This window comes from Mesoplodon bidens (assembly GCF_964165515.1).
Source record: "Mesoplodon bidens genome assembly, chromosome: 20".
NCBI lineage: Eukaryota > Metazoa > Chordata > Mammalia > Artiodactyla > Ziphiidae > Mesoplodon > Mesoplodon bidens.
The window spans coordinates 35282262-35309487 of record NC_138181.1 but is presented as its reverse complement, the minus strand read 5'-3'; the positions used below and the strand labels follow the sequence as shown (position 1 = coordinate 35309487).

General features: G+C 41.4%; 1 protein-coding gene across 3 annotated transcripts in view; it reads left to right on the top strand.

Moving 5' to 3' along the window:
• The first annotated feature begins 11669 nt into the window (after window positions 1-11669).
• Window positions 11670-27226, top strand: part of MCPH1 (microcephalin 1) — a 225515-nt gene continuing 209958 nt past the window's right edge. For 2 of the 3 annotated variants that reach the window (XM_081221064.1, XM_081221065.1), the window contains exons 1-3: window positions 11670-12092; window positions 13129-13220; window positions 16426-16544. In XM_081221064.1, the coding sequence (XP_081077190.1) occupies window positions 12053-12092; window positions 13129-13220; window positions 16426-16544 (251 nt within the window). In that variant the 5' untranslated portion in view covers window positions 11670-12052. Of the gene's footprint in view, window positions 12093-13128; window positions 13221-15236; window positions 15363-16425; window positions 16545-27226 lie in introns of those variants that run through there. The other variant, XM_081221066.1, reaches the window with a different exon arrangement.

Here is a 27226-nt window from a genome sequence, read left to right as displayed (position 1 = left end):
CATCGGCAGGCGGGCTCTCAACCACTGCGCCACCAGGGAAGCCCTTTTGTTTCTTTTTGTGTTTGATTTATTTCACTTAGCATAATGTCCTCCAGATTCATCTGTGTTGTCACAAATGACAGGATTTTCTTCTTTTTATGGCTGAATAATATTCCATTATATTATATTGGAATATAATATATTCCACATTTATTGGAATATATTATATATTATTATTATATCCAATATATATATTCACATTTTCCTTATCCATTCATCTATTAATGGGCATTTAGGTTGTTTCCATATCTTGGCTATTGTGAATAATGCTGCAATGAAGATGAGGGTACAGATATCTCTTTGAGATTCTGATTTTATTTCCTTTGGGTATATACTCAGAAGTGGGATTTTGCTGGATCATATGGTAGCTCAATTTTTAGTTTTTTTAGGAAACCTCCATACTGTTTTCTGTAATGGCTGGATCAATTTACATTCCTATCAAAAGTGTACAAGGGTTCCCTTTTCTCCACATTCTTGCCAATATCTTTCATCTTTTATTTTTTTTGCTAGTAGCCAACCTTACAGATGTGAGGTGATATTGTGGTTTTGACTTGCATTTCCCTGATGATTAGTGACATTGAGCATCTTTTTCTAAACCTGTTGGCTATGAGCAGCAAAAGAAACAATCAACAAAATGAAACAATTAACAAAATGAAAAGGCAACCTACAGAATGGGAGAAAATACTTGCAAATCATATGTCTAACAAGGGGTTAATATACAAAATGTGTAAGAAACTCACACAACTCAATAGCAAAACAACAACCTGATTAAAAAAATGGGCAAAGGAAATGGATAGACATTTTTCTAAAAAAGACCTACAAATGGTCATTGGAATTTGGATAGAGATTGCATTGTATCTGTAGTTGCTTTTGGTAGTACACCTTAAATTTAAAAAAAAAAAAGAGCTTGACCTTGTAGGAGGTAATGAATGTGGGTGTAGATTACTGCCACCTGTGGCAGCTCCTTGTTTACATAATGCTGAGATGCAGAACTGTTCTCATTTTCCTACTTGCCTGGAGGGTGGGCATACACCTGAGACATCTTGTAATTTCCTTTTTCCCCCCTTAATGAACCTAGTGAGAGCTCTAACAATTGTGTTGATCCTCTCAAAGTATCATCTTTTAAAAAAACTTTTTCTACTGTTGTTCAACTCTTCTATATCTGATACTTTGTCTGCTTTTTCTTTTCATGACAAGCAGAGAAGTGCTGAAATACCCAATTGTAATTGTTAATTTGTCTGTTTCTCCTCTTATTTCTATAAGTTTTTCTTTAAGAATTTTAAAATTCTGTTGCTAGGTACATTCTGATTCAGTATTAATATGTGTTCTCTTTTTTTAGGATTTTTTTGATGTGGACCATTTTTAAAGTCTTTATTGAATTTGTTACAATATTGCTTCTGTTTTATGTTTTGGTTTCTTGGCCCCGAGGCATGTGGGCTCTTAGCTCCCTGACTAGGGATCGAACCCATACCCCCTGCATTGGAAGGCAAAATCTCAACCACTGGACTGCCAGGGAAGTCCCTTAAAATGTCTTCTTGATGAATTAAACACTTTATCATTAGGAAAAATACCCCTCTTTACCTCTGGTCATACTCCTTGTCCTAAAAGCTACTTGATTTATAGTCAATTAACCAAATAGCCTACTCTGTTTTCTTTAGATTAATGTTTCTGTAGTATATCTGTTTCCATCATTTCACTTCTAATCTATCTTTGCCTTTATATTTGGTTTCTCAAGTGGGTTTTTAATAGATAGCATATGTCTGGGTCTTATATTTTTACTGAAGTTGTTGCAGGAAAGGGGACCCCTTCCAGGGCCCAAGAGTGGGCTTTTGTCTAACACTCGGAAATGAATTGTCCGAGAAGACACACATGCTGACAAAGCAAGAGTCTTTATTGAGAAGGGACTCCCTGGCAGAGAGCAGCAGGGTAAGGGAACCCAGGAGAACTGCTCCACCACGTGGTTTGCAGTCTCAGGTTTTATGGTAATGGGGTTAGTTTCTAGGATGCCTCTGGCCAATCACTGACTTAGGGTCCTTCCTGGTGGCATACACATTGCTCAGCCAAGATGGATTCCAATGAGAAAGATTCTGGGAGGTTGGTAGGACATATGTTCTGGCATCTCCTCTCTTCTTTTGACCTTTCCTGAATTCTTCCAGATGGTGGTAGCTTGTTAGTTCTGTGTTCCTTACCGGGACCTCCTGTTGTAGGATAACTCATGCAAGTGGTTGCTACTATCTTGTCTGGCCAGGGCAGGCGGTTTCAGTTGTTAGGGTGGTTCCCCTAACAGTTTCCCCCTGAGAGACTTCATACTCAAGATACTTCTTGGAAACTGAGGCAGAGGTCTTTCTTCTGTAACTATTTCCTGCTGAGAGTGGGTGTAGTCCTGCCTAGTAAAGTTGAAGCCTCTCTCCACCTGATCTAAATCGCCATATTCTGTGCCCCAAACCGGCATTTACCCTTGTAGTAGCAACAATTTAGCCTTAAACTGTTGGACTCTGTCAGAGATTAACCTGGTAAACAGTTGAAACAGACAGCGGCCAAACAGGAAGCCTAACAGGTTCGTCATCGCCAGGCCCAGAAAAGGAAGGCAAAATTGGGGGTGAGGGCTGCAGGGTGTGACTGTCTTCTGATAGTTGGTGGTGAGGTAACAGGGTGGTGCTCCAGGAGTGTTGGGCTCAGCCTGAAGTTACCATCCTCCGCCTGGGCGGGGGGTTCCTTTTCTGCAGGAGAACTCAAAAATGTTGTTATGTATACTCCTTGAAAAGGAGCCAGGACCGTGCCCTCAGGCTGCACCGCCACTGATGCTCCTCCCCTGTTTCTGCATCCCCTCTCTTTCCTGATTAGCAACTGTTTGAATCTGCCCTTTAGAACTCAGGGAAGGTCAAGTAGGCTGAATGAAGACTATATCCTACAAACAAGAAACGGGGGACACAGGAAGGCTTTATACTCTGGAGCCCCACAGAGTCCTGCTCAGTTTCAATTCAGGGAACTGGGGGACGACGGCTCTGGCCACTTCCTGCTAAAATGGGGCATAGTCCTGCCTCAGTTGGAGAATAGACACTGAACTGGAAAAATTTCTGAGTTCCAAGTCCTGGGTGTGAGTCTTGTATGATTAAAATCTCAATCCCTTGGTCTGCCATTTTGGTGTAACAGACCCAATTAGAAGTAGTTGGAGGAGTGACAACTGGAATTTTAATAGACAAAATAAATCTTATTCCCTGAGGAAATCAGAAGACTAAGCCTGAAACCCATTCTGTACCTTTCACCTTGGGGAGACTTGTAGCCAGGTAGCCAGTTGTTTACTTTTATCTAAGTAGGTTTTAACTTCTGATGTGGTGTTAATGTATACATAAAAGGAGCTATTGGCCACCAAACATCTTCTTTTATTTATTTTTTAATTAATATCTGATCTAAAACAATTTCATTGTCTAAAAATTTAATAGTTACAAGAGGATACCTTGAAACCATAAGGCTGCAGCTACCAGCTGCCAGCAGGCATTGTTTTGAGAATGGCTGGTGGCATCCCAAGTCTGACACAGCTCAGAAAACTCAAGTTCTTAGCAGTATTTGCTAAGTATTCTTCTTAGTTCTTAGCAAGAACTTGTCTGAAATCACGTCCATAATGCCTGAACCGCATTGGATGTCTGAACCACAGCTACTCCATTTTGGCTTTCAGTTGCATTTCTCTCCTTAATAGCCAAAGTGGATGTCAACGTTAATGATTTTAGTGCTTTTCTAGATATGAGAAGATGCAAGAATTTGGGCTCATAAAAATCTTCTTCTGACAGTATCTAACTATCTGCAGGTCTGTTCTGCTAGTTTTTCCAGAGCACAGAGCGCCTAATTTCTGATCTCCACCCTGAACTCCTTTCAGGAAGTGTTGAAGGTTAGCAGTTGCAGCAGGTCACGATTTAATCCTTGTAGAGGTAGGTGGCAAGTGCCAATGGCAAGTGCCAATTTGTAGGTGACAGGACATCCTCACGGTCATAAATTTGACCATTCTTTGGGAGGCATTTCATGACCATTTCATCCCACGGTGCTAGGAATGCTCATTCCCAAGTCTGGTGAAGGTTTTGCTGATAGGCTACTCAGTGTGCTATTACTGGACTAAGCCTTACTAGTAGACAAAAGTCTCTGGACCACCTGTCTTAGTAATCTATTTTGGTCCAGGAAAGTATTCCCTCTTGTTGCTTCTTCCCATATCTAGAGTTACACTATCACAATCACTGATACGAAATTTTGCTTGTTGCTCTGATTGAGCTGGAGTAATAGAGAAACATTTATATTTATGGCCAGGGTCAGAGCAGGTATTATTAATTGGCTACGTGAGGAGATCTCACCTAGTAATATCAACAGTGGCTTGAACAGGACTATAATGTTTTCTTTAAAATAAATTTCCTAAGGGTTAACCAATTACAGCCTTGGAATGAAGAAATCCACCAAGGTAACCCAGAAGTACTAGACACAGGCAATTGGCCACAAAACCAACAATTGGAATGATTGTTAATACTAGCATAGGATCATGCCTATGAGAGAAAAACATTTGATTCATGTGCAAGCATCCAAGAAGTCAAGAAAACATTATAAATGATCATACCAGTCAGGTCCAGGATCTTGTGCAAGCTGTCTACTTCTGATGTCGTCGTCTTCTCATCCTGTTGTCAGTGTAGTTTCGTCTCGGTTTGAGCGTGGTTTTAAGGTGATTTTCAGGTCAGCCATCCCCTCTATAGGCCTGTCCAGTGCAGGGGCCCTTTGTGAGTGGAAATTAATCCAAGAGTCAATTCCCTTCAGTTTCACTGCGCATGGGCTATGTAAGAGTACCTGATAAGGGTCCTTCCATCTAGGTTGGAGATAGTTCTTTAAATTATGTCTTTTCCAGTATGCATAATTCCCTGGTTGCAGGTTGTGGGGCATCTGATCTTCATCCAAAGACAGATTACTGAGATAAGCTTCAGAAACAGACTTAGAGTGTCCTTTTAATAATTCAATTAGACTTTACACTGATATAACATAACAGCAAGGAACTATGTGAGAGGTGAGTCTTTGTAAAGTCAGACCTCCATTAACAAAACTGGAATTTAATATTCACTGAAACATAATCTTTTTCTCTCTAAAATTACTCTCATTTTTTACCAAATAAAATGAAATTAAGACTAATTTGTTTGCAGAATAGGTCTGGTCTCAATAAACGTGGCCTGATGATTTATATAACTGTAATTGATCATACAGGCCTTTTTTTTTTTTCTGAATCTTTTATAAGAAGTCTCAGGCTAAACTTTTCAAAGACCTCTCCAGACTAGGAAAGTGAAGCCAAGGGCTTATCACAGATTTTGCTTAACAGATTTAGGTGAGTTCATCCCTTTTCAAGGTCACCAAAATACCTTGAGATTTCTGTACCTGTTAGTGAGTGGCCTTCCTAAGTTATCTGATAAAGCTGATGGGAACCTAAGAGTTTCCAATGTCTGGAGGAAGCAGATAGAGGGAAAAGATCAATGTTTCAGTTCTGCTTACAAACGTATAATTTACCAAATTACTGTAAGTCATAATTAGTTTGAGGGGAAGGTTTTCCTTCCACCTGGAAAACACAGATTTAAACCAGTAATTTTTCAGATAGAAACCATAAAATGTATAACCATATTCACCAGTTCACTCAGTCCTATATAACTAATCCTTTTTATTAACAGCTTTATGAAGTCATCAGCCTTCCCATTAGAATTTTTCAATTTCTTACCCAGTTCAGCTTTATGGTCTGAAAGTCAGAAACTTATATTTATCCAAAAGTCCTTTCTATAAATCCTCTTGAAGAGGAAGCATTTTTGCAAAGGCATCAGAATAAAACCATAACTAAAGACAATGACAAAAGAATTACAAGCAGGTACGTTTAAAATCTGATTACAATGCAATTGACAAACTTGATTACTGTCATGACATATAACACTTTAAGATAATAACTAGAATTATGACTGGTAACATTTTATCAGGACATATCACATTTTTAGGAATCCCATATAATTTCTAGAATATCTATATTAGTAACATTTAGCATACAATACAACCTAAAAAGATTTATTACTCATTTGATAACACCTCCTATCTAATTTAACATACCAAATGAACCTAATTAGTTTAATATCTCTCTTTGGGATGTTTCAGGGGCCCTTTGAAGCATCCCAAAGTTAGCTAGAGGTCAAAGAAACTTCATTACAATTTGATTTGGGAAGTTTTGTCAAAAAAATATCAAAAAGGTTTAGAACACTCAGTCAGATAGGATCAGGGGGACCCCTTCCAGGGCCTGAGAGTGGGCACTTGTCTAACACTCAGAAGTGCATTGTCCGAGGAGACACACTTGCTGACAAAGCAGGAGACTTTACTGGGAAGGGGCGCCCGGGTAGAGAGCAGGAGGGTAAGGGGATCCAGGCAAACTGCTCCGCCACAGGGCTCACAGCCTTGGGTTCTGTGTAATGAGGTTTGTTTCCAGGTTGTCTCTGGCCAATCACTCGGACTCAGGGTCCTTCCTCGTGGCTCACGCATCATTCAGCCAAGATGGATTCCAACGAGAAAGATTCTGGGGGTTGGTAGGACATATGGACTGGTGTCTCCCTCTCTCCTTTTGACCTTTCCCGAATTCTTCCTGTTGGTGGTAGCTTGTTAGTTCTGTGTTCCTTATCAGGACCTCCTGTTGTAAGATAACTCATGCAAGTGGCTACTATCCTACCTGGCCAAGGCTGGCAGTTTCAGTCAGTGGTTCCCCCAACAAAATGACCATCTCTCTCCTGAAGATAGTGAGTAGAATCTTAGCGTCACACCTTATTCCATCATGTAGAGCCAAATTTCCATCTGGTATCATTTTCCTTCTGCCTGAATAATTTTTTTTAAATATAGAACAAGTTTGCTGCTCAGGAATTTTCTTAGCATTTTGTTGTTATTATTTTTAAAGTTTTTACCTTATTTGAAAATAATAGACTTAATTTTTGAGAGCAGTTTTAGAACTGAATGAAAGGTACAGAGATTTCCCATATACTCTCAGGAGCTCCACCCCCATCCTGATGCTCCTCGCTGGTCTTCTGTCCTGGGAATGAGGATGTCCTGTGCTGTTTGAACTTTGACCCCAGTGTCTTCTACTCAGAAGAATTGCTGGTCTGTTTGGGTTCTTCCTCTCTATGCTTTAGCCTGGAAATCTGTCTCCTATAGAGGCTGGAGACTTCATAAGTTTCACGTCACTTGTTTTCATCTCTCCTCAGTCATTGTCCCGCGCAGCTTGTGTCCAGTGTCGGAAACAGTGGTTTGACACATTTTGTCTGGTTCCTTAGCTGTATATTGTAAGAGGGTGATTCCTGTAGCAGTTTTTTTTTTTTAATGATGAATCATGGGGTCCAAGCTCTTGTCCTTGAGTGTCCACTTCCCTCTTCCTACGAGCCCAGTGCCTTGACTGGGGGCTAGAATTGGAGACAATGAGCCTCCCACTCCATTGGCTGGAATCATTCCGTATCAACCTCGAGAGACCACTAAATATTTAGTTGGAGCAATGGCTCCAAGGCCTTGGAATGTACTTCAACTCACTAAACACTTGTTGAGCAGCTTTTGTGTCAAGACACTTAGGCCAGAAGTGATTAAGACAAGGTCCTTGCCCTTCAAAATCCTTCAACCAAATATGGAGATTGGAAATATGCAAATGTATACAATGCAAAAGTTAAGCAAGACTCAGATGGAGCACTTAAGTCAGAACCCTGTGGTGAGGCAGAGGAAAGGTTGTATTTGTTTGGGAAATCAGCTGTGTTTTCCAGAAGGATGTAGAATTTGAGATGGCCCCTGAGAGGTGGGTTAAATTTTGGAGACAAAGTTAGGGGAGAGATTATATGCCAGACATGAGGTCAGCCAGAACAGAGGCACGGATGAGGGGAAAACCAATGGAATGGTTGAGGAAGAGTCGGGCTTCCCACTTCTCTGAGGTGTAAAGTGTTCAGAGGGGCCTGGGAAAAACCCCGAGGGATGCACTGAAGTTTCAGAGGTAGGTTTTTTTTTAACATCTTTATTGGAGTATAATTGCTTTACAATGTTCCGTTAGTTTGTGCTGTATAACAAAGTGAATCAGCTATATGTATACATATATCCCCATATCCCCTCCCTCTTGCGTCTCCCTCCCACCCTCCCTATCCCACCCCTCTAGGTGGTCACAAAGCACCGAGCTGATCTCCCTGTGCTATGTGGCTGCTTCCCACTAGCTGTTTTACATTTGGTAGTGTATATATGTCCATGCCACTCTCTCACTTCTTCCCAGCTTACCCTTCCCCCTCCCCGTGTCCTCAAGTCCATTCTCTATGTCTGTGTCTTTATTCCTGTTCTGCCCCTAGGTTCTTCAGAACCCTTTTTTTTAGATTCCATATATATGTGTTAGCATACGGTATTTGTTTTTCTCTTTCTGACTCCCTTCACTCTGTATGACAGACTCAAGGTCCATCCACCTCACTACAAATAACTCAATTTCGTTTCCTTTTATGGCTGAGTAATATTCCCTTGTATATATGTGCCACATCTTCTTTATCCATTCATCTGTCAATGGACACTTAGGTTGATTCCTTGTCCTGGCTGTTGTAAATGGAGCTGCAGTGAACACTGTGGTACGTGACTGTTTTTGGATGATGGTTTTCTCAGGGTATATACCCTTTAAAAAAAACCCTGTATGTTCTGATATATTTAAGAAAAAGCATGAAGTAGTTATAGAAAGAAAACCCCCAAAACCCCAGGTTTTAAATATATATTTAAAAAATAATATATAAAATATATTAAAAATATTTATAAAAATATTTGCCGAGGCAGCAACCAATGAAAATGGACATTAGTAGAGGTTTAGAGCAGATCCCAAGGTCCCCGCCCTGGGCCTGGTGTTAACCCATCATGGGGAAGCAAGATGGAAAGGGCCAGAGGTAGTGCCGGGAGAGAGACAAGCAAAGCCTAGGGCGGTTTAAGACCACAGCTCTTTTCCAAATGATCCAGAAGTATCCAGTACTTCAGGAACCGGTGTCTCTGTACTGATGTGCCTTGGCTTGAATATGTCCCCTGCATAGAGGCTTTTTAACAAATTTGAGGTCATACCATATATAACTTGGTGCCCTACTTCTTTCAGTTTAACGGTATATTGTGTGCATTTTTCCATGGTGGACGCTTTTTGGGTTCAGCCCTTTGCTTCCAAAAAGGATTTCAGGCAATTTCATTTTGAATCAGAGTGTTGAGGGGCACTTACCTCAGGCCACAGAAAATTCTTTGGAACGACCTGCTTCCTAATGGTGCGCCTACTCCCCTTTATAAGTCGCTGGTCATTGGACATGGTAAACAACTGTCAATAAATGAAGGGAGAGGTAGATACTAAGTGCAGTCAAAACACCAAGGGCGGGGAGAGACGCTAACTTATGTTTTAAAATTGCAGTTACTGGGGTAACTGAAAACAACAACATTAAAAAAAAAAAAAAAAAAGCCAGCACTGGCAGAGAAGCAATTCCCTGGAGGTCTGTCTCACTGTGTTTCATCTGTTCTACTCACAGAAGGGCAGTATTGTGCGGTTTTTCTGATTGAATTTTACATAGATCCTGGGAGGATTAAAGATAATGAACAACATATTTCCTGGCAATTAAGCGAAGTGGCTGGTCTAGGTAAAAACTCCCCTCTGCTCGTAAGAAATCCTCATCTTATTTGAATTCATATTTGAGTTTATTAGGTTAAGAACATTACTTATTCAGTCAGCTATAAAGTACTATTTTTATTGCTGTAAAACATGACCAAGACACAAAACTAAAATAATTCATTATTGTTCTTGCAAATCATTTCAGTTCTTCAATTTTTCATTGCATTTCCCCACCTTTCTTCCTTTTTCAGTCATTCACTTAATTCCCGTATTCATGGGTTTTACAAGTTTTTCAAGTTTTTGAGGGCAAGCATGTTAGTTATTCTGTACCATCAAATAATATTTTCATTTTAGAACACATCAAACCTTTATTTTTAAGAATTTTAAGTTTGAGAAAAGCATATTTTGCTATTATTAAAGAAAATGCTAAATTCCCTTTTAATACTAATAATTAGAGATTTATATTTTCACTAGAAGATTATAAAGTTTTAAAGTTTTCTACATTTAATGTGCTCTAGTCAAGTCTCTCTCCACTGTCTTTTTTCTTTTTTTTTTGGTAGAAACACCATAAAGGAAAATGTAACTCAGCAATCTGTGCCTCACCTTTGAAATTCATGAACGCTTAGGAAAACAGATCCACTTCTGCCCTAAATGTTGATGCAGTACTGTTAAGAATGGAAGATTCCAGGGCTTCCCTGGTGGTGCAGTGGTTAAGTATCCTCCTGCCAATGCAGGGAACACGACACGGTTCGAGCCCTGGTCCGGGAATATCCCACGTGCCGTGAAGCAACTAAGCCCGTGAGCCACAACTACTGAGCCCACATGCCACAACTACTGAAGCCCCGGCACTAGAGCCCGCGCTCTGCAACAAGACAAGCCACTGCAATGAGAAGCCCACGTACCGCAACGAAGAGTAGCCTCCGCTCGCCACAACTAGAGAAAGACTGTGCACAGCAACGAAGACCCAACACAGCCAAAAATAAATTAATTTATTTATTTAAAAAAAAAGAAGATTCCAGAGGGAACTTCAGACTCCAGGGCACCAGGGTTTCTTTCTGAAGACCTAGGCCCTGTATCTGACTTGTCTGCAGGATTTCTCAGAGATGGGCTCATCCCAATTCCTGTCCAATGTGCATCTCACGAAAGTCAATATTTTCAGCTTCCCTTTGTCTTGAATGTGTATAAAGGGCTTTCAAGTATTTATCCCTTTTATTGTGAGTGAGTACTGGCAGAGAAGAATGGCTTTCATCTTTGATCCTTTTGCAGAGAGCAAAAATGTAGAAGCACGGATAACTTATTTTAGACTTTACTAGATCCTTTCTTTAGGTTATTTTATTAAAAACCCCAAATAGAAATGCAATGACAAAAAATAAAACTACACTATATTAGTGCCAAGGTCACGTTTCTTTGAACCCAGTAGTTTAATTTTGTTCTTAATGATGAGGTGTACATCAACTTAGCTTAGATGATAGAGTCTCCTTCTGATGTGAAGAGGTAATCAAATCAGAAGAGGGTAACTAAAACCTTGGAACTTGAAACTACGGATAAGGCGGGACTTCTGTACACTGTATTTTAACCTCATGAGACTATTATTATTGTTTTATACAATCCATTTTTGTTATTGTTATTTAGACAAAGTGCATTTAGATTTACCCATATTTTAACACTTTTTGTTATATGTTATTCCTTCTTGAGCAGAGTTCACACTCCCAAGTAGACTGTGTCCCCATTTCCTCAGAGTTTATTAGGTCAACAATTTGTGATAATGATATAGTTATTCACCAGAGATTTGAGTCCAGGAAGTGGGGTTTCAAGGAGATTAAACAGAATTTATCAACAGGTGGGCAAGACCTTCCCCTCCCTAAACGTCACCGCCGGGAAGCTGGGGCCTGGGACAGTCTCCCCCCGGGGCGCATGCGCGCAGCCCTCGGGGGTGGGGCCTGCAGGCGGGGGCGGGGCTTGCAGGGGAAAGGGCGGGAGGTTTGAAACCCGGAGGCAGAGCGGCAGGCCGCCGGGCTGCTCCTGAGAGTCGGGCTCGCCCACTCCCGCCAGGATTCATCCTCTCCGGGATTTGCGGGCCGCAGAGCTCGAGGGGGCGGCGAGGCAACGGGGAGCACCCCCGGCGGGAATCGGAGATCCGGGGCCCCGGGCGGATATCGGAGGCCCGGGGTCCCCGCGCGTGACCTGACCCGCAGTGTAGACCTGCGGGGGATGCGAGTCCGGGCGAGAAGAGCCTGTCTTCACTTCTCGCGAGGGTGGGCCTTATTCCCCCACCGCGCCCTTCCATCGGCGGTTTAGAAAACGCGGAGCGGCGCGCGCCCGCGCTGCGCATGCTCAGTGCCGCCGCTCCGTCAGGCTCGCGCCTCCGCAGCGGCGAGCTCCCCGCCGCCCCTCATGGCGGCCCCCGACACCCTCGGGGGCCCCGTCCTGAAAGGTGAGCGGGTGGGGGTCGAGCCGGCTTAAGGACGGGTACCGGGGTCGGGAGGCCCTGGGACCGGGCTCGCGGGACGCGCGGGGCCCGCAACCCGGCCCTCCCGGAAGTCGGCCCGGGGGCTGGGGGGCTGTCCCCGGCCTCGGCGCCGGGACCACCCGTGTGGGGTGGTGTGTGTCTCCGAGCCCAGTGCCGGGGTCGCCCCACGGGGGTTCGGTCCGGTGGGGCCGGCGGTGCGGACGCGCGGCGGGGTGGGAGACGTGGGTGGATTTGATTTTCAGCGTTTTCTGGGTTCTGGCGTCTTTGGCCAGGTGGGTTTGGGGGGAGGGGCAGTAGTGAGATAGGGGAAGAAAGGGTGGCGCCCCTCGCGTGCCTCTGTCAGTGTTGGCGTCTCAGCCGCTGAGTGAGCAATCACCGCCCCCAGGCACACCTGGAGAGCATCAGGGTCGGCGCGGCGCCCGTCAGCTACGCTCCCTGCCCGTTGGATCCTGCCTGCTGCTCTTTTTTTGTAGGGCCTCCCAGTGAAGAACGCTTTTTGCCGTTTTTACGTGGCTGGGGGAGGGGGAACAGAAGACGGGAGGACAGATGAAAATTATATCAAACCCAGACTGCCTTGTTCATAAAGTTTTGTTGGAACACAGGTCTGCTTGCCCTTTAATGTGTTGTCTTTGGCTGCTTTTGTGGGACAGCCGTGAAGTTGAGTGGCTATAGGGCCCCCAGAGCCTCAGCTGTTTGCTCTCTGGTTCTTTACAGAAAAGAGGCTCTTGCACTAGAAGAAGTTAGGCTTTGGTTTTAGGAGTTTGGGAAGACCATCCAGGTGAGAATGTAAACGGTGATGTGTGTATGAGTAAAGTTGTTTTCCCCTTGAAATTTTAAAAACTCTAATAGCACTAATAGTAATTTGAATAGGCTTTTAACAGAAGAAATGTAAAACTTACGTTTGAATGTAAATAGAACAAGAGAACAACCTATCGAAATCCTTGGGCGAGGTATGCTGGAATATCAGATATATTTCACGCTAGTATCTGTTTATTTTCAGATGTTGTGGCGTATGTAGAAGTGTGGTCAGCCAGTGGAACAGAAAATTATTCAAAGACATTTACAAATCAACTTACGGACATGGGGGCAAAGGTAGGAACTTCATTTTACCAGTGCCGCATCTGACAGTCCTCTGAAACATACGGAGATCTACTTGCATTTTCTTATTTTGAGAGTTTTGACTTAGAACACGAAGGACAAAGAGGACAGTGGATAAATGGCAGGAGGAAGAAGAAAGCCATGGTATGAAGAATTGAGAACAGTTGGCCTTGTGCGTGATGGGAGAGGAGAGCTTGAGGATAAAAATATTGGTCCTGCCATTGGCTGCATGATGCTGTTGATGAAAGTGCGGGATACAGGAAAAGGAACTGTTCTTTAACGGAAACGTTGTGGATTTGGGGTATACTGCAAGTATCTGATAGACATTTGGATGTACAGATCTGGAGCTTGAGATTTTCAGGGCTAGAGATAATGGTTTAGGCGTCAAGGCCTTAAGGGTCAGGTGAAGCCACTGGTGTGGTGATGACCCAGGTGGTTAGCATGAAAAGTGCTGCAGGTGGAGCCTATTTAGTATTTCAAGGGCTGATGGTGGGAGCCATGGAACCAGGCGGAGAAGGTTGCCAGGAGAATCCAGAAAACAAGCCTGGAAGTTGGAGGAGGGACGGGCTTCAAAGATGGAATTTTAAAACACTATAGAATCTTAAGAAAAGTTAAGATTGGAAAGTATTCTTCAGGCTTGAGAACTGTAAGGTCGGTGTTGGGCGTATCGCAGTTTTCAGGGAACTGGGTGAAGCGGGTGGAAATTAGCACGGGGATCATGGAGACCCGAGGAATGGAGATGGTGAAGGCAGACGCTCTCTGAGTGAGTTCAGCTGTGAACAGAGTTTATTTGTGTGTGTGTGGATGTTGGGATATGGGGGAGGGTGGCTGATAGGCTGGCGAAGGGAGAGATTAATATGGTAGCATTGAAGGCAGGGCAGGGATTGGGGTGAAGCAAGGGCATAAGGTAAACTGCAAGGCGGCGGCATTCACCGTCAGGCAGAGCGTGTGTGCTCTCCCGAATTTCGTTTGACTCACCCTGGTCCCTGCCCTGACGAGACCAGATGTAAAGGTCAAGAGCGGATTAGGGTGGAGGACAGTCAGAATGCAGGGTGAGGCTTGCTTGTGAACCTGAGAAGACACCTTTTTTCTGACACCGGAAGGTAGGAATCCTGGAGAGTTTCCACCTGATGATACCGACCGCAGACTTGGGCTACACGTGTTATTGTGGCTGAGAAAAAAAGCCACGGAACAAGGGAATTGGCAGAATGGCTTTTGAGAGTAGTATTAAGGTCTTAGATCTCTTGAATCTTTTTTTTTTCGCCTTTATTTAGAAAATTTTCAAATAGAAAAATTGAAAGAATAGTGCAGTGAACATAGATACAGCAATTAACATCTTCACATACTTGCTTTGACTGTCTCTAGACAGTATATTTATATGGGTATTTTCTTCCTCAGCTATTTGAAAGTAGGTTGCAGGTAGCATACCTTGCCCCTAAGTATATCTCGTCTGCATCTTTAAGAACAAGGACACGTCTGTGTGATGGAAGACTGTTGTAACATCTGAGAAAACTATCAGTGATTTCCTAGCATTTTTCTGCAGTAGTTGAATCAGTTTATCTTTTGGCCAGCATGTAAAAGCTCCACTGCTGTGTCTGCTTGGTTAGGTCTGTCTTTACCTTCAGTCATCCTGGTGCATTTCTGGTGCCATAGCATGCTGGTTCCTGCACATCTTCACATATTTATTTTGAAAACCCTGTTCAAGTCTCCAGCTAATATTTCCATTGGGTTTTTCTTTTTCTTCTTGACTTGTAAGCATTCCCTATATTTTTCCGTTGACCCTTTTGTCAGCCATGTGAATTGCAGTATTTTCTGTCACTCTGTGGCTTGCCTTTTCACCTTCTTAACGGTGTCTTTTGATGATAATTGTAAAGTAGTTTATTCTCTATGGTGAGCTTTTGTGTGTGTATCTTGTTTGAAAAAATCTGTTTCTCCACCAATGTTATGAGGATTTTTCTCCTCTGTTATTTTCCAGAAGCCGTATCATTTTGCCTTTCACATTTAGATTTAAATTTTTGCGTATGGTGTGAAGTAGCTTCATTTTTTCCCATGTGGGTGGTCATTCATCTCAACACTCCTGATTGAAAAGACTGTCCTTTAGCCAGGCTACACAGTAGCACCTTTGTCATCAGTCAGGTAACCATGTTTTCTGTGTCCATATAGTCTGTTCTCACGACAAACCACCCTGTCTTAGTTACTCTTTATAATAACTCTTAATAAGTCTTCTCCTTGTTCTTCAAGGTGTCTTGGCTATTCTTAGCCTTTTGCCTTTCCACATACACTTTAGAGTCAGTTTGTCAGTTTACAACATAAAGCTGCTTTTGGGATTTTGATTGGTATTGGATTGATAGCAACAGACTAGTACGGAGAGAACTGACCTTTTTATAACATGGAATCTTCGAACCCATGAACATGCTGTGTGCCTTTGTTGATTTGGGTTTCTTGTTTTTCAGTAATGTTTTATAATTTCCTCCGGTTATTTTTGATGTTGTCATAAATGGTATCTTTTACTTTCTTTTTTCTAACTGCCACTGTTACATAGAAATAGTTCATTTTTTCATAATCACCTTGTGTCCAGAGAACAGTAAGTTTTCTCCGTTTCTCACAAACTCATTTATGAATTCTGCGGCGTTTTGGGGATTTTAACAGTGTGCACAATTGAACCTTATGTGCACAGGACTGTTTTATTTCCGTCGTTTCTAATCCTAACACTTTTTATTTCTTTTTCTTGCCATACTGTACTGGCTGGGGCCAGTTGAATAGAATGGAGATACCAGGCATCCTCATCTGGATCCTCTTCTCAACGGAAAGCTTTTAGCATTTCCCATCATGCAGTTTTGTACCCACTTCCAGATCCTAATTTACTATGAATTTTCCTCATGAATAAACTTTTTAACTTTAATGTGTTTCTGGCATATATTGAGATGGTTGTGATTTTTCTCTTTTACTTTGTTAATGTAGTAAATAAATAATAATGATTGATTTTTGTTGTTAACCAACTTTGCAGTCCTCGAATAAACTCAAGTGGTGGGAATGTATTATCCTTTTTATACTTTGATACTGTTCGCTAATTATTTTGTTGCTTTTTTTTTTTTTTTTTTGCAAATGCAGTGTCACAGGAGTGACACTGGCTTGTACTTAAGAAACTGCAAATAGTATAACAATAATTTAACTTTTGTTTTCTGCATTTTGTCTGCAGGTTTCAAAAACTTTCAACAAACAAGTAACTCACGTCGTGTTCAAAGACGGGTACCAGAGCACCTGGGCCAAAGCGCAGAAGAGAGGCGTGAAGCTCGTCTCAGTGCTCTGGGTTGAAAAGTAAGTCATTTCTTTTGTTTTTTTACCCTTAAGTTATCTAGTATTGGTAGAGTGTGGAGGTATTTTGCATGAATCACAGAACCAGATAAAATTTGATTGCCATCTTTTCTCTGCGTCTCACTAGGGTCTTTTAACATCCTCAGTTTCCTGAGTCACACGATGGGTGTGGTATAACTCCTGGCCTGCCCGGAGGCCCTGGGAACGGGGTGTGTGTGGTGTATTCAGGAAACAATAAGGAAGCAGATTGTGTTAGTCTGCTAGGGCAGCTGTAACAAAATACCACAGACTGCAGACTTAAACAGCAGAAGTTAACTTCTCACAGTTCTGGAGGCTGGGAGTCCAAGATGAAGGTGTCCACAGGGTTGGTTTCTTATGAGGCCTCTCCCTGGCTTGCTGACGGCCATCTTAGTTCTGTGTCTTCACCTGGGCTGCGTGTTGCTTTGTCCCCGTCTTCTCTTCTTATGGGGACCGAGTCCCACTGGGTTAGGACCCACCCCAATGACTCATTTAACCCTCACTGTCTCTTTAAAGACGCCATTTCCACCTGCAGTCACATCTTATGGTACTGGGGGGTGAGGACTTGAGGGGCACAACTGAGCCCCTACAGGAGTGGTCGAGAGGAAGCTTCGGAGGAGGTTGAGGTCAGAGGTGGTGGGGTTTCAGATGATATAAATCGAGTTCCCTGAAATCCAGATGTAAAGGAGTCATACTGCTGCTTTTCTAGAAAACTAGAGTGAATTTACATGAAAGCAGTGATGTAAAATATAAGGCTTAGACTTTGGCTGTTGATGTGTAAAGCTGCTCTAAGAGAATAAAGGCTATTAATTTAAAAAACTTTAACAGTAAGGCATGGCCATTGATTCCATTTCTGTATCTTCTGTGGCCTGGGCAGTTTTGAAAACTCCAGCCTCACTCTCCACCCTTTTGTTTAAAATGAGATGTTCTTCATTTTGGATGTGACCTGTGCCCCATGTTTAGACTCAGGTTATGGTTTCCCACCCAGAAGGCTCCATGAGTGAGGTGTGCCTACCCAGAGATCTGCAGTGTTCATCTGCATCTTAATTTTGGTCCCCTGGCAAGGTGTTTGCTGCTTTTCCCACTGTGTAATGACTGTTGTTTCCCTTGAGACTGATAAGCTCCCTGTGGGAAGGCAGTTTAAGATCATGCAGACATTCTGCTCCCCCTACCCCCCAGGTGTAGCGTCGGTGATGATTCTTGCCTGAACCAACCTTAACTCTGAATCTTACAAGACGACTATTTTCCAAGTTCAGCACTTCCTCCTGTTTCCCCCGGCTGTGCCCAGCTGTGTACTATAGGAAAGAGCCTTCTCTTCTCCCACACTGATTGATTAACTGGTTAGTCTCAACTGCCGGGCTCCTATATTTTTCGGTGGCTAGTAGTTCGTTACTGTCTGTTTGGTGCTCAGGTTGTTCAGACTTGGATAGAGGGAGCGCCTTCAGCTGATGCGTGTGTCATTGGGACATGTCCCGTCTGACACCTTGTACCTGCTCTACGCCAGCCTTGGCGTCAGCCATTTCTCCAAAGGCCGTGCTTCCTTTGAGTGGGGAATAGTATCAGAGACTGAGATGTGGCGCTGGTGGGCTCGCGGCCATGGAGTGTCACTGCTGCTTGGCCTTTCGAGCAAAGGCAGGAAATACGTTTGTTCCTTTCTTCCCTTCTCCTTCCCTGCTTTGGATTATTTGATCTGTTCGTTTTTAAACTGAAACTCTTTCCATTCTCTTTTTTATTTTTAACGTTTGCTTTGGGGATTACAAAATAGATCCTGAACTACTGAGTCTACTTAGACTCAATATTGTACCACTTCACATGAAATATAGAAACCTGGTAATTGTGTCCATTGCTTCTGCCCTGCCATCCTTTATGTCACTGTTGTCCTATGTACTACATCTGTATGCATTATAAGCTCACAGGACAGTGTTGTCATTTTGCTTTCAACAGTGGTCTGTATTTTAAGTAAACTAAGAGAAAAAATGGTCTCATATTTGTCTGTATATTTACTCTTGCTCTTCATTTCTGAGGATCTGAGTTTCCTCTGGTCTTATTTCCTTTCAGTGTGAATTATTATGTTTGGCATTTCTTCTTTTTTTTAATTAAGAGAAAGTCCACATACCATAAAACTCACCCTTTGAGTGTATAGTTCAGTGGTTTCTAATATATTCTGTTCACAAAGATTTGTAGCAGTTACCACTGCCTAATTCAAGAACATTTGTGTCACTCCAGAATAAGCTCCAGAGCCATTAGCAGTCACTCCCCATTGTCCCCTTAGCCCCACCCCCTGGCAACCACTAATCTACGCTTTGTCTCTCTGACTTTGCTTATTCTGGACATTTCATGTAAATGTAATCGTACAATATGTGGCTTTTTATGATCAGCCTCTTTCACTTGGCATATGTTTTAGAGGTTCCTCCGTGTTGTAGCCTGTGTCAGTACTTTATTCCTTTGAGTGGCTGAATTATAAGGATGTACCATGTTTTGCTTATCTTCAGCAGGTGGACCTTTGGGTTATTTGCACTTTTTAGCTATTAAGAGTAATGCTGCTATGAACATTTGTGTACAAGTTTTTGTGTGAATATATAGTTTCAATCCTCTTGGGTATATATGCACCTAGGAATGAAATTGATGAGTCTCATGGACACTACTTGTTTAGCTTTTTGAGGAACTGCCAAACTACTTTTTGGATTGGATGCATCATTTTACATTCCCACCAGTAATGTATGAGGGTTTTTATCCCTCTTTCATGTTTACAGGCATTGTCGTGAATGTGAAGTGGTATCTCACTGTAGTTTTGATTTATATTTCCTTAATGAGCAGTGATGTTGAGCAGCTTCTCGTGGTTTTACTGGCTTTTTGTATATCTGGAGAAATGTCTATTCAAATACTTTGTCCATTTTTTTAAAATTGGGCTATTTTTCTTGTTGAGTTGTAAGAGCTCTTTATCCTGGATGTAATACCCTTATCAGATATAATACTTACAAACATTTTCTCCCTTTCTGTGGGTTATTTTTTCACTTTCTTGTTGATATCCTTTGAAGCACAAAAGTTTAAAAATTTTTCTTAAGTCCATTGTATCTATTTTTTTCTTTTGTTGCTTGTGTTTTAAATGTCACATCTTAGAAATCATTGCCTAATCCCAGGATGTAAAGATGTACTCCTATGCTTTTTCTAAGTTTTCTAGTTTTATCCTTACATTTAGGTCTGCAGTTATACTTGAGTTAATTTTTGCACATGGTGTGAGGTAAGGCTTCACCTTCACTGTTTTGCATGTGGTTGTCCAGTTTTCCCAGCACTGTTTGTTGAATAGACTGTTCTTTCCTTATTCAATTGTCTTGGTACCCTTGTTGAAAATTAATTGACCATAGATACATGGGTTTATATCTGGATTCTCAATCCTGTTTCATTGATCTGTGTGTATCTTTATGCCAGCACCACAGTCTTGATTGCTGTAGCTTTACAGTAAGTTTTGAAGTTGGGAAGTGTGGCTCCTCCAATTTTGATTTTTCAAGATTGGTTGCCTCTCCCAATTCCCTTGCATTTCTGTATGAATTTTAGGATTAGCTTCAACTTCAGGGGGAAGAAAAGGGCAACTAATATTTGATAGAGATTGCATTGAGTCTTTAATTAGGTAGGTGTTGCCATCTTAACAGTACTTAATCTTGCAATCCATGGCCACTGGATGTGTTTTCATTTTTTTCGCTGTCTAATATCTTTCAGTGATGCCTTGTAGTTTTCAGGGTGCAAACCTTACACCTCTTAGGTTAAATTTATTCATAATTTTTTTTCTTTTTGATGCTATTATAAATGTAATTGTTTCATTGTTTAGTTGTTAAAATATAGAAATGTAACTGACTTTTGTATGTTGATCTTGTATTCTGCAAGTTTTCTGAACTTGTTTATTAGCTCAAAGTGTTTTCGTGATTTCCTTGGGATTTTCTGTATACAGTGTTGTGTAATCTGTATATAGAGATAGTTTTACTTCTTCCTTTCCAATCTGGATGCCTTATATTTCCTTTTCTTTTCTAATTGCCCTGACCATAATCTCCAGCATGATGTTGAATAGAAGTGGTGAGAGTAGCCATCCTTGTCTTGCTCCCAGTCTTTGGAGAAAAGCTTTCTGTATTTCTCTATAAAGTGTGATGTTAACCTTGGATTTTTTTTTTTTTTTAATAGATCCCCTTTGTCAGGTTGAGGAAGTTTCCTTCTTTTCCCAGTTTTTTGTTTGTTTGTTTCGGTTTGTTTGTTTATCATTAAAGGATGTTGGATTTTGTCAAATTCTTTTTCAGTGATTATTGAAATATTCATGTTTTTTTTAAATTCATTCCATTAATGTGTATTAGATTGATTTTTTTTTTTTTGTGTGGCATGCGGGCCTCTCTCTGCTGTGGCCTCCCCCGTTGCGGAGCACAGGCTCCGGACACGCAGGCTCAGCGGCCATGGCTCATGGGCCCAGCCGCTCCGCAGCATGTGGGATCTTCCCAGACCGGGGCACAAACCCGTGTCCCCTGCATCGGCAGGCGGACTCTCAACCACTGCGCCACCAGGGAAGCCCTAGATTGATTTTATATGGTGAACCAATCTTGCATTCCTTGGGTAAATCCTGCTTGGTTATGTTGTATACTTTTTTTTTTTTTAATTGCTGGATCAATTTGCTAGTACTTTTATTTTTGCATCTGTATTCATAAGGGATATTGGTCAGTACTTGTGATGACTTTTTCTGGTTTTGGTGTCAGGCAGTATTGGCATCATAGAATGAGTTGGGATGTGTTCTTCTGTCTTTTGAAGTTTGTAAGAATTGATGTTAATTCTTCAAGCATTTGGTAGAACTTCAGTGAAGCCATCAGGGCCTGGGCTTGTTTTTGTGGGAAGGTTATTGATTACTAATTCAATCTCTTGTTATAGGTTTATTCACATTTTCTGTTTCTTGAGTCAGTTTGAGTAGTTTGTCTTTCTAGGACATGTTCACTTCATCTAGGTTGTCTAGTTTGTTGGCATGTACTCGTTTGTAGTATTCTGTAATAATCCTTTTTATTTTGATAAGGTCAGTAGTGACCTTAAAAAAAAACCAAAATCATTCTTGATTTTAGTAATCACTTCTTTTTGTCTTGATCAGTCTAAGCTAAAGGCTTGTCGATTTCATTGATTCTGTCAAAGAGCCAACTTTTGGTTTGTTGATGTTTCTCCATTGTTTTTCTGTACTTTTAAAATTTCCACTATAATTATTATTTCCTTCTTTCTGCTTGTTTTGGGTTCAGTTTGCTCTTATTTCTTTAGTTAGAACATTAGATTATTCATTTGAAATCTTTAGTCTTTTTTAATATGTGTTTATAGTTATAAATTTCCTTCTAAGCACTGCTCTAGCTGCATCTCTTGAAATTTGGTATATTATATTTTTGTTTTCAATTATTTCAAAGTATTTACCATTTTTTCTTGTGATTTCTTTTTTGACCCATTCGTTATTTTGTAGCTTCTTGTTTAATTTCTACATATTTGTGAGCATTCCAAAGTTCATTCTGTTTTTGGTGTCTAATTTCATTCTGTTATGGGTAGAGAACATATTTTATATTATTTCAGTTCTTTTTTTTTTTAAAGTAGTTGAGACTTGTTTTTATGCCCTAACATTTGATCTGGCCCAGAGAATGTTGTATGTGCACTTGATAAGAATGTGTATTCATTCTGTTGTGGATGGAATGTTCCATATATAGATGTCTGTTAGATCTAGTTGGTTTATACTGTTTTCTAAGTTTCTTGTTTGTTTCTTGATCTGTTTAGTTCTGTTTTTAAAAAAATATATTTATTTATTTATTTATTTTTGGCTTCATCGGGTCTTCATTGCTGCACGTGGGCTTTCACTAGTTGTGGCGAGCGGGGGGCTACTCTTCATTGTGGTGCACAGGCTTCTCATTGCGGTGGCTTCTCTTGTTGCGGAGCACGGGTTCTAGGTGCGTGGGCTTCAGTAGTTGTGGCTCGTGGGCTCTAGAGCGCAGGCTCAGTAGTTGTGACGCACGGGCTTAGTTGCTCCGCGCCTGTGGTATCTTCCCTGACCAGAGCTCAAGCCCGTGTCCCCTGCCTTGGCAGGCGGATTCTTAACCACTGTGCTACCAGGGAAGTCCCATTTCTATCCGTTACTAATTGGGGTATTGAAGTCTCCAAATGTTATTGTTAAATTGTTTATTTCTCCCTTCAATTCTGGCAGTCTAGCATTTCTTTTAATCAGATGACAATAGATTTCCATGGTTTTCTCCATCTGAAAATGTCCTTATTCCATCATCATTTGTGAATAGTATTCTCAATGGATATAGAATTCCAGGGTGACAGGTTTTTTTTCCCCCAACTGCTCAAAGGTGTTTTCCCAGAGTCTCCTGTCCTCTGGCATCTCATGAGAAGCCTGTAGTCTTTCAAATAATTTCTGTGTTGTAAGTAATGTGTCCTTTATCTCTTTCTTCTTTCAAGTTTTTCTCCTTATCTTTGGTTTTCAGAAGTTTCAGTGTGGTGCTTTTTAACTTATTCTGTTAAGATTTTGCTGAGTTTTTTAATGTATGAGTTTATACATTTTTTTTTCTAAAAGCATGATTAGTTTGGGCCGTTGTTTCTTCGAATCTCTTTCCTGCCTATTTTTCTGGTACTACTATAGCTGCATATCAGGAATTGACCAAGTTTTTCTGTAAAGGGGCAGATAGTAAATATTTTAGGCTTTGTGGGCCGCATAGTCTTTATTCAGCTGCTCCCTGCCCTGGTGTGGAAAGAGCCCTGGAGAAGAACAAACAAATGGGTGTGGCTGTGTTGCAGTAAAACTTTATTATAAAACCTTGTGGTGGGCCGGGTGGCCTGCGGGCCATGGTTTGCCAGTCCCTCCTGTGTGATAAAGTTTTTGAAATTTTCCCACTTGTTCCTAATGTCCTGGTTTTTGTTTATTGTTTTTCAGTCATCTTTTTTCTCTCCAAGTTGATCTTTCTTCAATTTCATTGACTCTTTTTTCCATCAATTCCATTCTGTCATTAAGTCCATTAATTAAATGTATTTCAGATATTTTTCAGTTCTAACATTTCCACTTGGTTCTTTTTTGTGTTTATATGTTTTGTTTTTCAGCTGAGATTTCCTGTCTCTGCTTTCTCTGTCTTTCTTTTTTTTTTTTTTTTTTTTTGCGGTAAGCGGGCCTCTCACTGTTGTGGCCTCTCCCGTTGCGGAGCACAGGCTCCGGACGCGCAGGCTCAGCGGCCATGACTCACGGGCCCAGCCGCTCGGCGGCACGTGGGATCTTCCCAGACCGGGGCACGAACCCGCGTCCCCTGCATCGGCAGGCGGACTCTCAACCACTGCGCCACCAGGGAAGCCCCTCTCTGTCTTTCATTAAAAGTGTATCTTCCATTCCCTGGTGGAGGATAGTTATAGCCATTCCTTGTCTGGTCGTTTCAGCATCTTGAGGTTGGTGGCTATTGATTGTTTTTTCCTTGAGAATGTGTCACATTTTCCTGTCTCTTCCGTAAAACAACTTTGGGTTGTATTTTGGGCATTGTAAATGTTATATAGACTCTGGTTTCTTTTCTGTTATGCCAAAGGGTATTGATTTTGTTTTAGCAAGCAGTTGAATTGTTTAGCTGTAAACTGTGGACTGTCATTTTACAACCTGTGCTGGGGATTGCTTGGATTTGTTCAGTTCAAGCCTTAGCTGCAGGCTTATTTGTTTGCCCCATGGACATGCAGATCAGGGGTCAGCCAGGGACTTGGACTTTATGCTCAGAATCTGAGGTTCCCCTTCTCTGGTTTTTTGCTTCCTGGATCCTTGCATCATTGCCTGGTGACCTTAGCTGCCCGGGCTCTTTATCCCCAGTTCCTTTGGCCAAGACAGCAGCTGCCTGTCACTACCCCTTCCGTAGAAATTGTCATGTTTTACTTCAGGGTAAAGCCCCAGAAACTGTGGTAAAGCCCCAGATTTTTTTTTTTTTGCTTCCTTTCAAAATTTGCTTGTTTTTGTTTTTCCCTAGCCTCCAAAGCCTTCTGGTAGTTGGAGGGTTTTTTGGTATTTCCAGAATGTGTGGCTTATAGTTTATAGTGTATTTATTTGTGGGAGATTTGGTTTGTTAGGAATAAACACAGTGGAACGTAGTAGGTTCTTTTTGAAGCATCTGGTGCCAGTCTAATTTTTTTCTCCTTGTAAATTATTCTTTCTGCTTGGGGGCTGTAAGGATTTGGGTTTTTTTCTTTTAAAGTTTAATGGTCTTTTCTTACTGTGTCTCTCATTGATACAATTGATCATTCTAATTCTAGATTGGCCTTTTCAAGAGATTCAGGTCTTTATTTCTGAAATTTTTTCTTGGATGATTTAAGTATTACTGTGTTCCATTGCTTTGCTTTTCTTCATCAAGGGCTTAAATTATATGCATGTTGGTCCTCCTTTACCTGCTTTTTATTTCAACCATTTAGACTCTGCTTCCTTCTCCTTTTGCTTCACCCTGTTTTGGCCTCAGCTCCTTCATATGTGTCCCATTTCAGGGTCACCTTACCTGAAGTGCTCTCTCTGTCCTCCCATCTATAGTAGAGCCCCCTTTGTTACTCTCTTTTGTGCTGGTATAGCTTATTCGTTCATTTGTGTGTCTGTCTGCCTACCAAATCATGCATTTTGGTCTTTCCATTATGATGTAAACTGTACGCACAACCTCCGTGTTTGTCGTCTTCTGTAGTTGTGTTTCCACTAAGCACCTAACACATAGTAGGTGCTCAGGAAGTATTTGTCCCAACAACTGATGAACAGAGGAGATATCAGAGCTACAAGTAAAAGGTTGTATGGATACGTGGGTACAGAAAAATAGACCTTTACTGAAAGCTTGAAGTTAATGGAGAAGCTTGGGCAAACATGTAACCTGACAGCTGGGCACTACTGTCCTGAAGTGAGGCCTCCAGCCAGTCCTGACATGGGACCTCTCACCAACAGTTTTTCTCCTGCTGTCCTGTTCCTTTGCTGGTCTGTTCCCTAATTTCCTTCCTCTTTACCCCCTTTCTCATCTCTGCCACTGCTTAGCTCAAGGGGCTCATAGAAACTACAAAATAACTGTAACTGTACCCGAAGGCAATCTCTTAAGGTCTCTTTAAAAGTGAATTTAATCACATTTTTAATACAAATTCTTTTTTTTCTTGTTTATTATTATTGTTTGTTGTAACACAGATTTTAACTGTTACATACAATTAATTACTGATTTTTAGATTTCCTTCTGCTATCTTGAAAACAAACTTTCTTTTGAATTAAATATATTTATATTTAAATGTGTGCTATTTTTAAAGTGAAAAATTCCTACTTAACCTACCTTATGCCTTATCTTCCAGCACTCCCCTCAGTTGGGGGAAACCTACCATTGAGAATTTGGAGTATATAGTTTCAGATTCTTTTTTACTGAGCATATAAAAAATGTGTAATCGTGCATGTATACACTCACATTTATATATATACGTCCAAGTAAATAAGTAGGTTTGTTTTTTTCATGGAACGCACATATATGCTTTTTTAGTTAACAGTATAAGAGAGAATATTTTTCCATGTTTTTACGTAGAGATGTATCTTGTTTTTTAAAACATATATTGGTCTTTTGTAATAGATACCCAGTAATTTATGTAACCTATCTCCTATTAATGAGTATGAAGTTTTCCATTTCTTTCTTCTTTTTCTTTCCAATCAGAAATAGAGCAACATTGAACCTTTGTGTACATTACTTTCTTGCAGAGGTATAAGTCTTTCCATAGGTTTAAATTCCAAAAATGGACTTTTGGGTTCAGAGGGCTTACATAGTTAAGCTTTTGATAGATGCTATCAAGTTACATTCTGGAAAGAATGTGCCAAATTCCGTTCTTTCTAGCAGTGTGAGTTATCAGACTTTTTAATCTTTCCTACTTTGTAGGTGAAATGATAAAGTTGATTTCATTTGCATTGCCTTGATTTTTAGTGAGCTTGAACTCCCTTTGACAGAACTTGGAGGTAACAGCTAAGCTAACCTTTATTTTTTGTGTCATGTATCTGTTCTTCTTTCGTTAGCTGCCTGTGCAGACCATTGCTTGTGTTTTCCACTGAGGATGTGAACTTTGATGAAATACATAAGGTCACTAGGTGTCACTAGAGTCCCGTTTTGTTGGGTTATTTCTGGTTTGTTCTTTCTAAGAGCAGACAACTGTAACTGCAGTTGATAAAATTCTGATGTTTCCTTTGGACACACATTTCCATATTGAAGGAAGAAGAAACAAAGGTGAAAGGAATGAAGGTCAGCTTGACCATCACCTCTAAGTCCAGTTGGAGGAGGTTGTTGAAGTTACATGTTTTTTTTTTTTTTTTTTGGCGGTACACGGGCCTCTCACTGTTGTGGCCTCTCCCATTGCGGAGCACAGGCTCCGGACGAGCAGGCTCAGCGGCCACGGCTCACGGGCCCAGCCGCTCCGCGGCATGTGGGATCCTCCCGGACCGGGGCACGAACCCGTGTCCCCTGCATCGGCAGGCGGACTCTCAACCACTGCGCCACCAGGGAAGCCCCGAAGTTACATGTTTTAAACAGTCACAGACAAGCAGATAACTGGGGACACAGTTCTCAGGCGACATCCCTGCGTGTTTGAGAGTCCACCCCTCACACCTGCCTTTAGTGCTTCCTATACACAAGCATGTTTCCTTGCACAACCACAATGCGGCC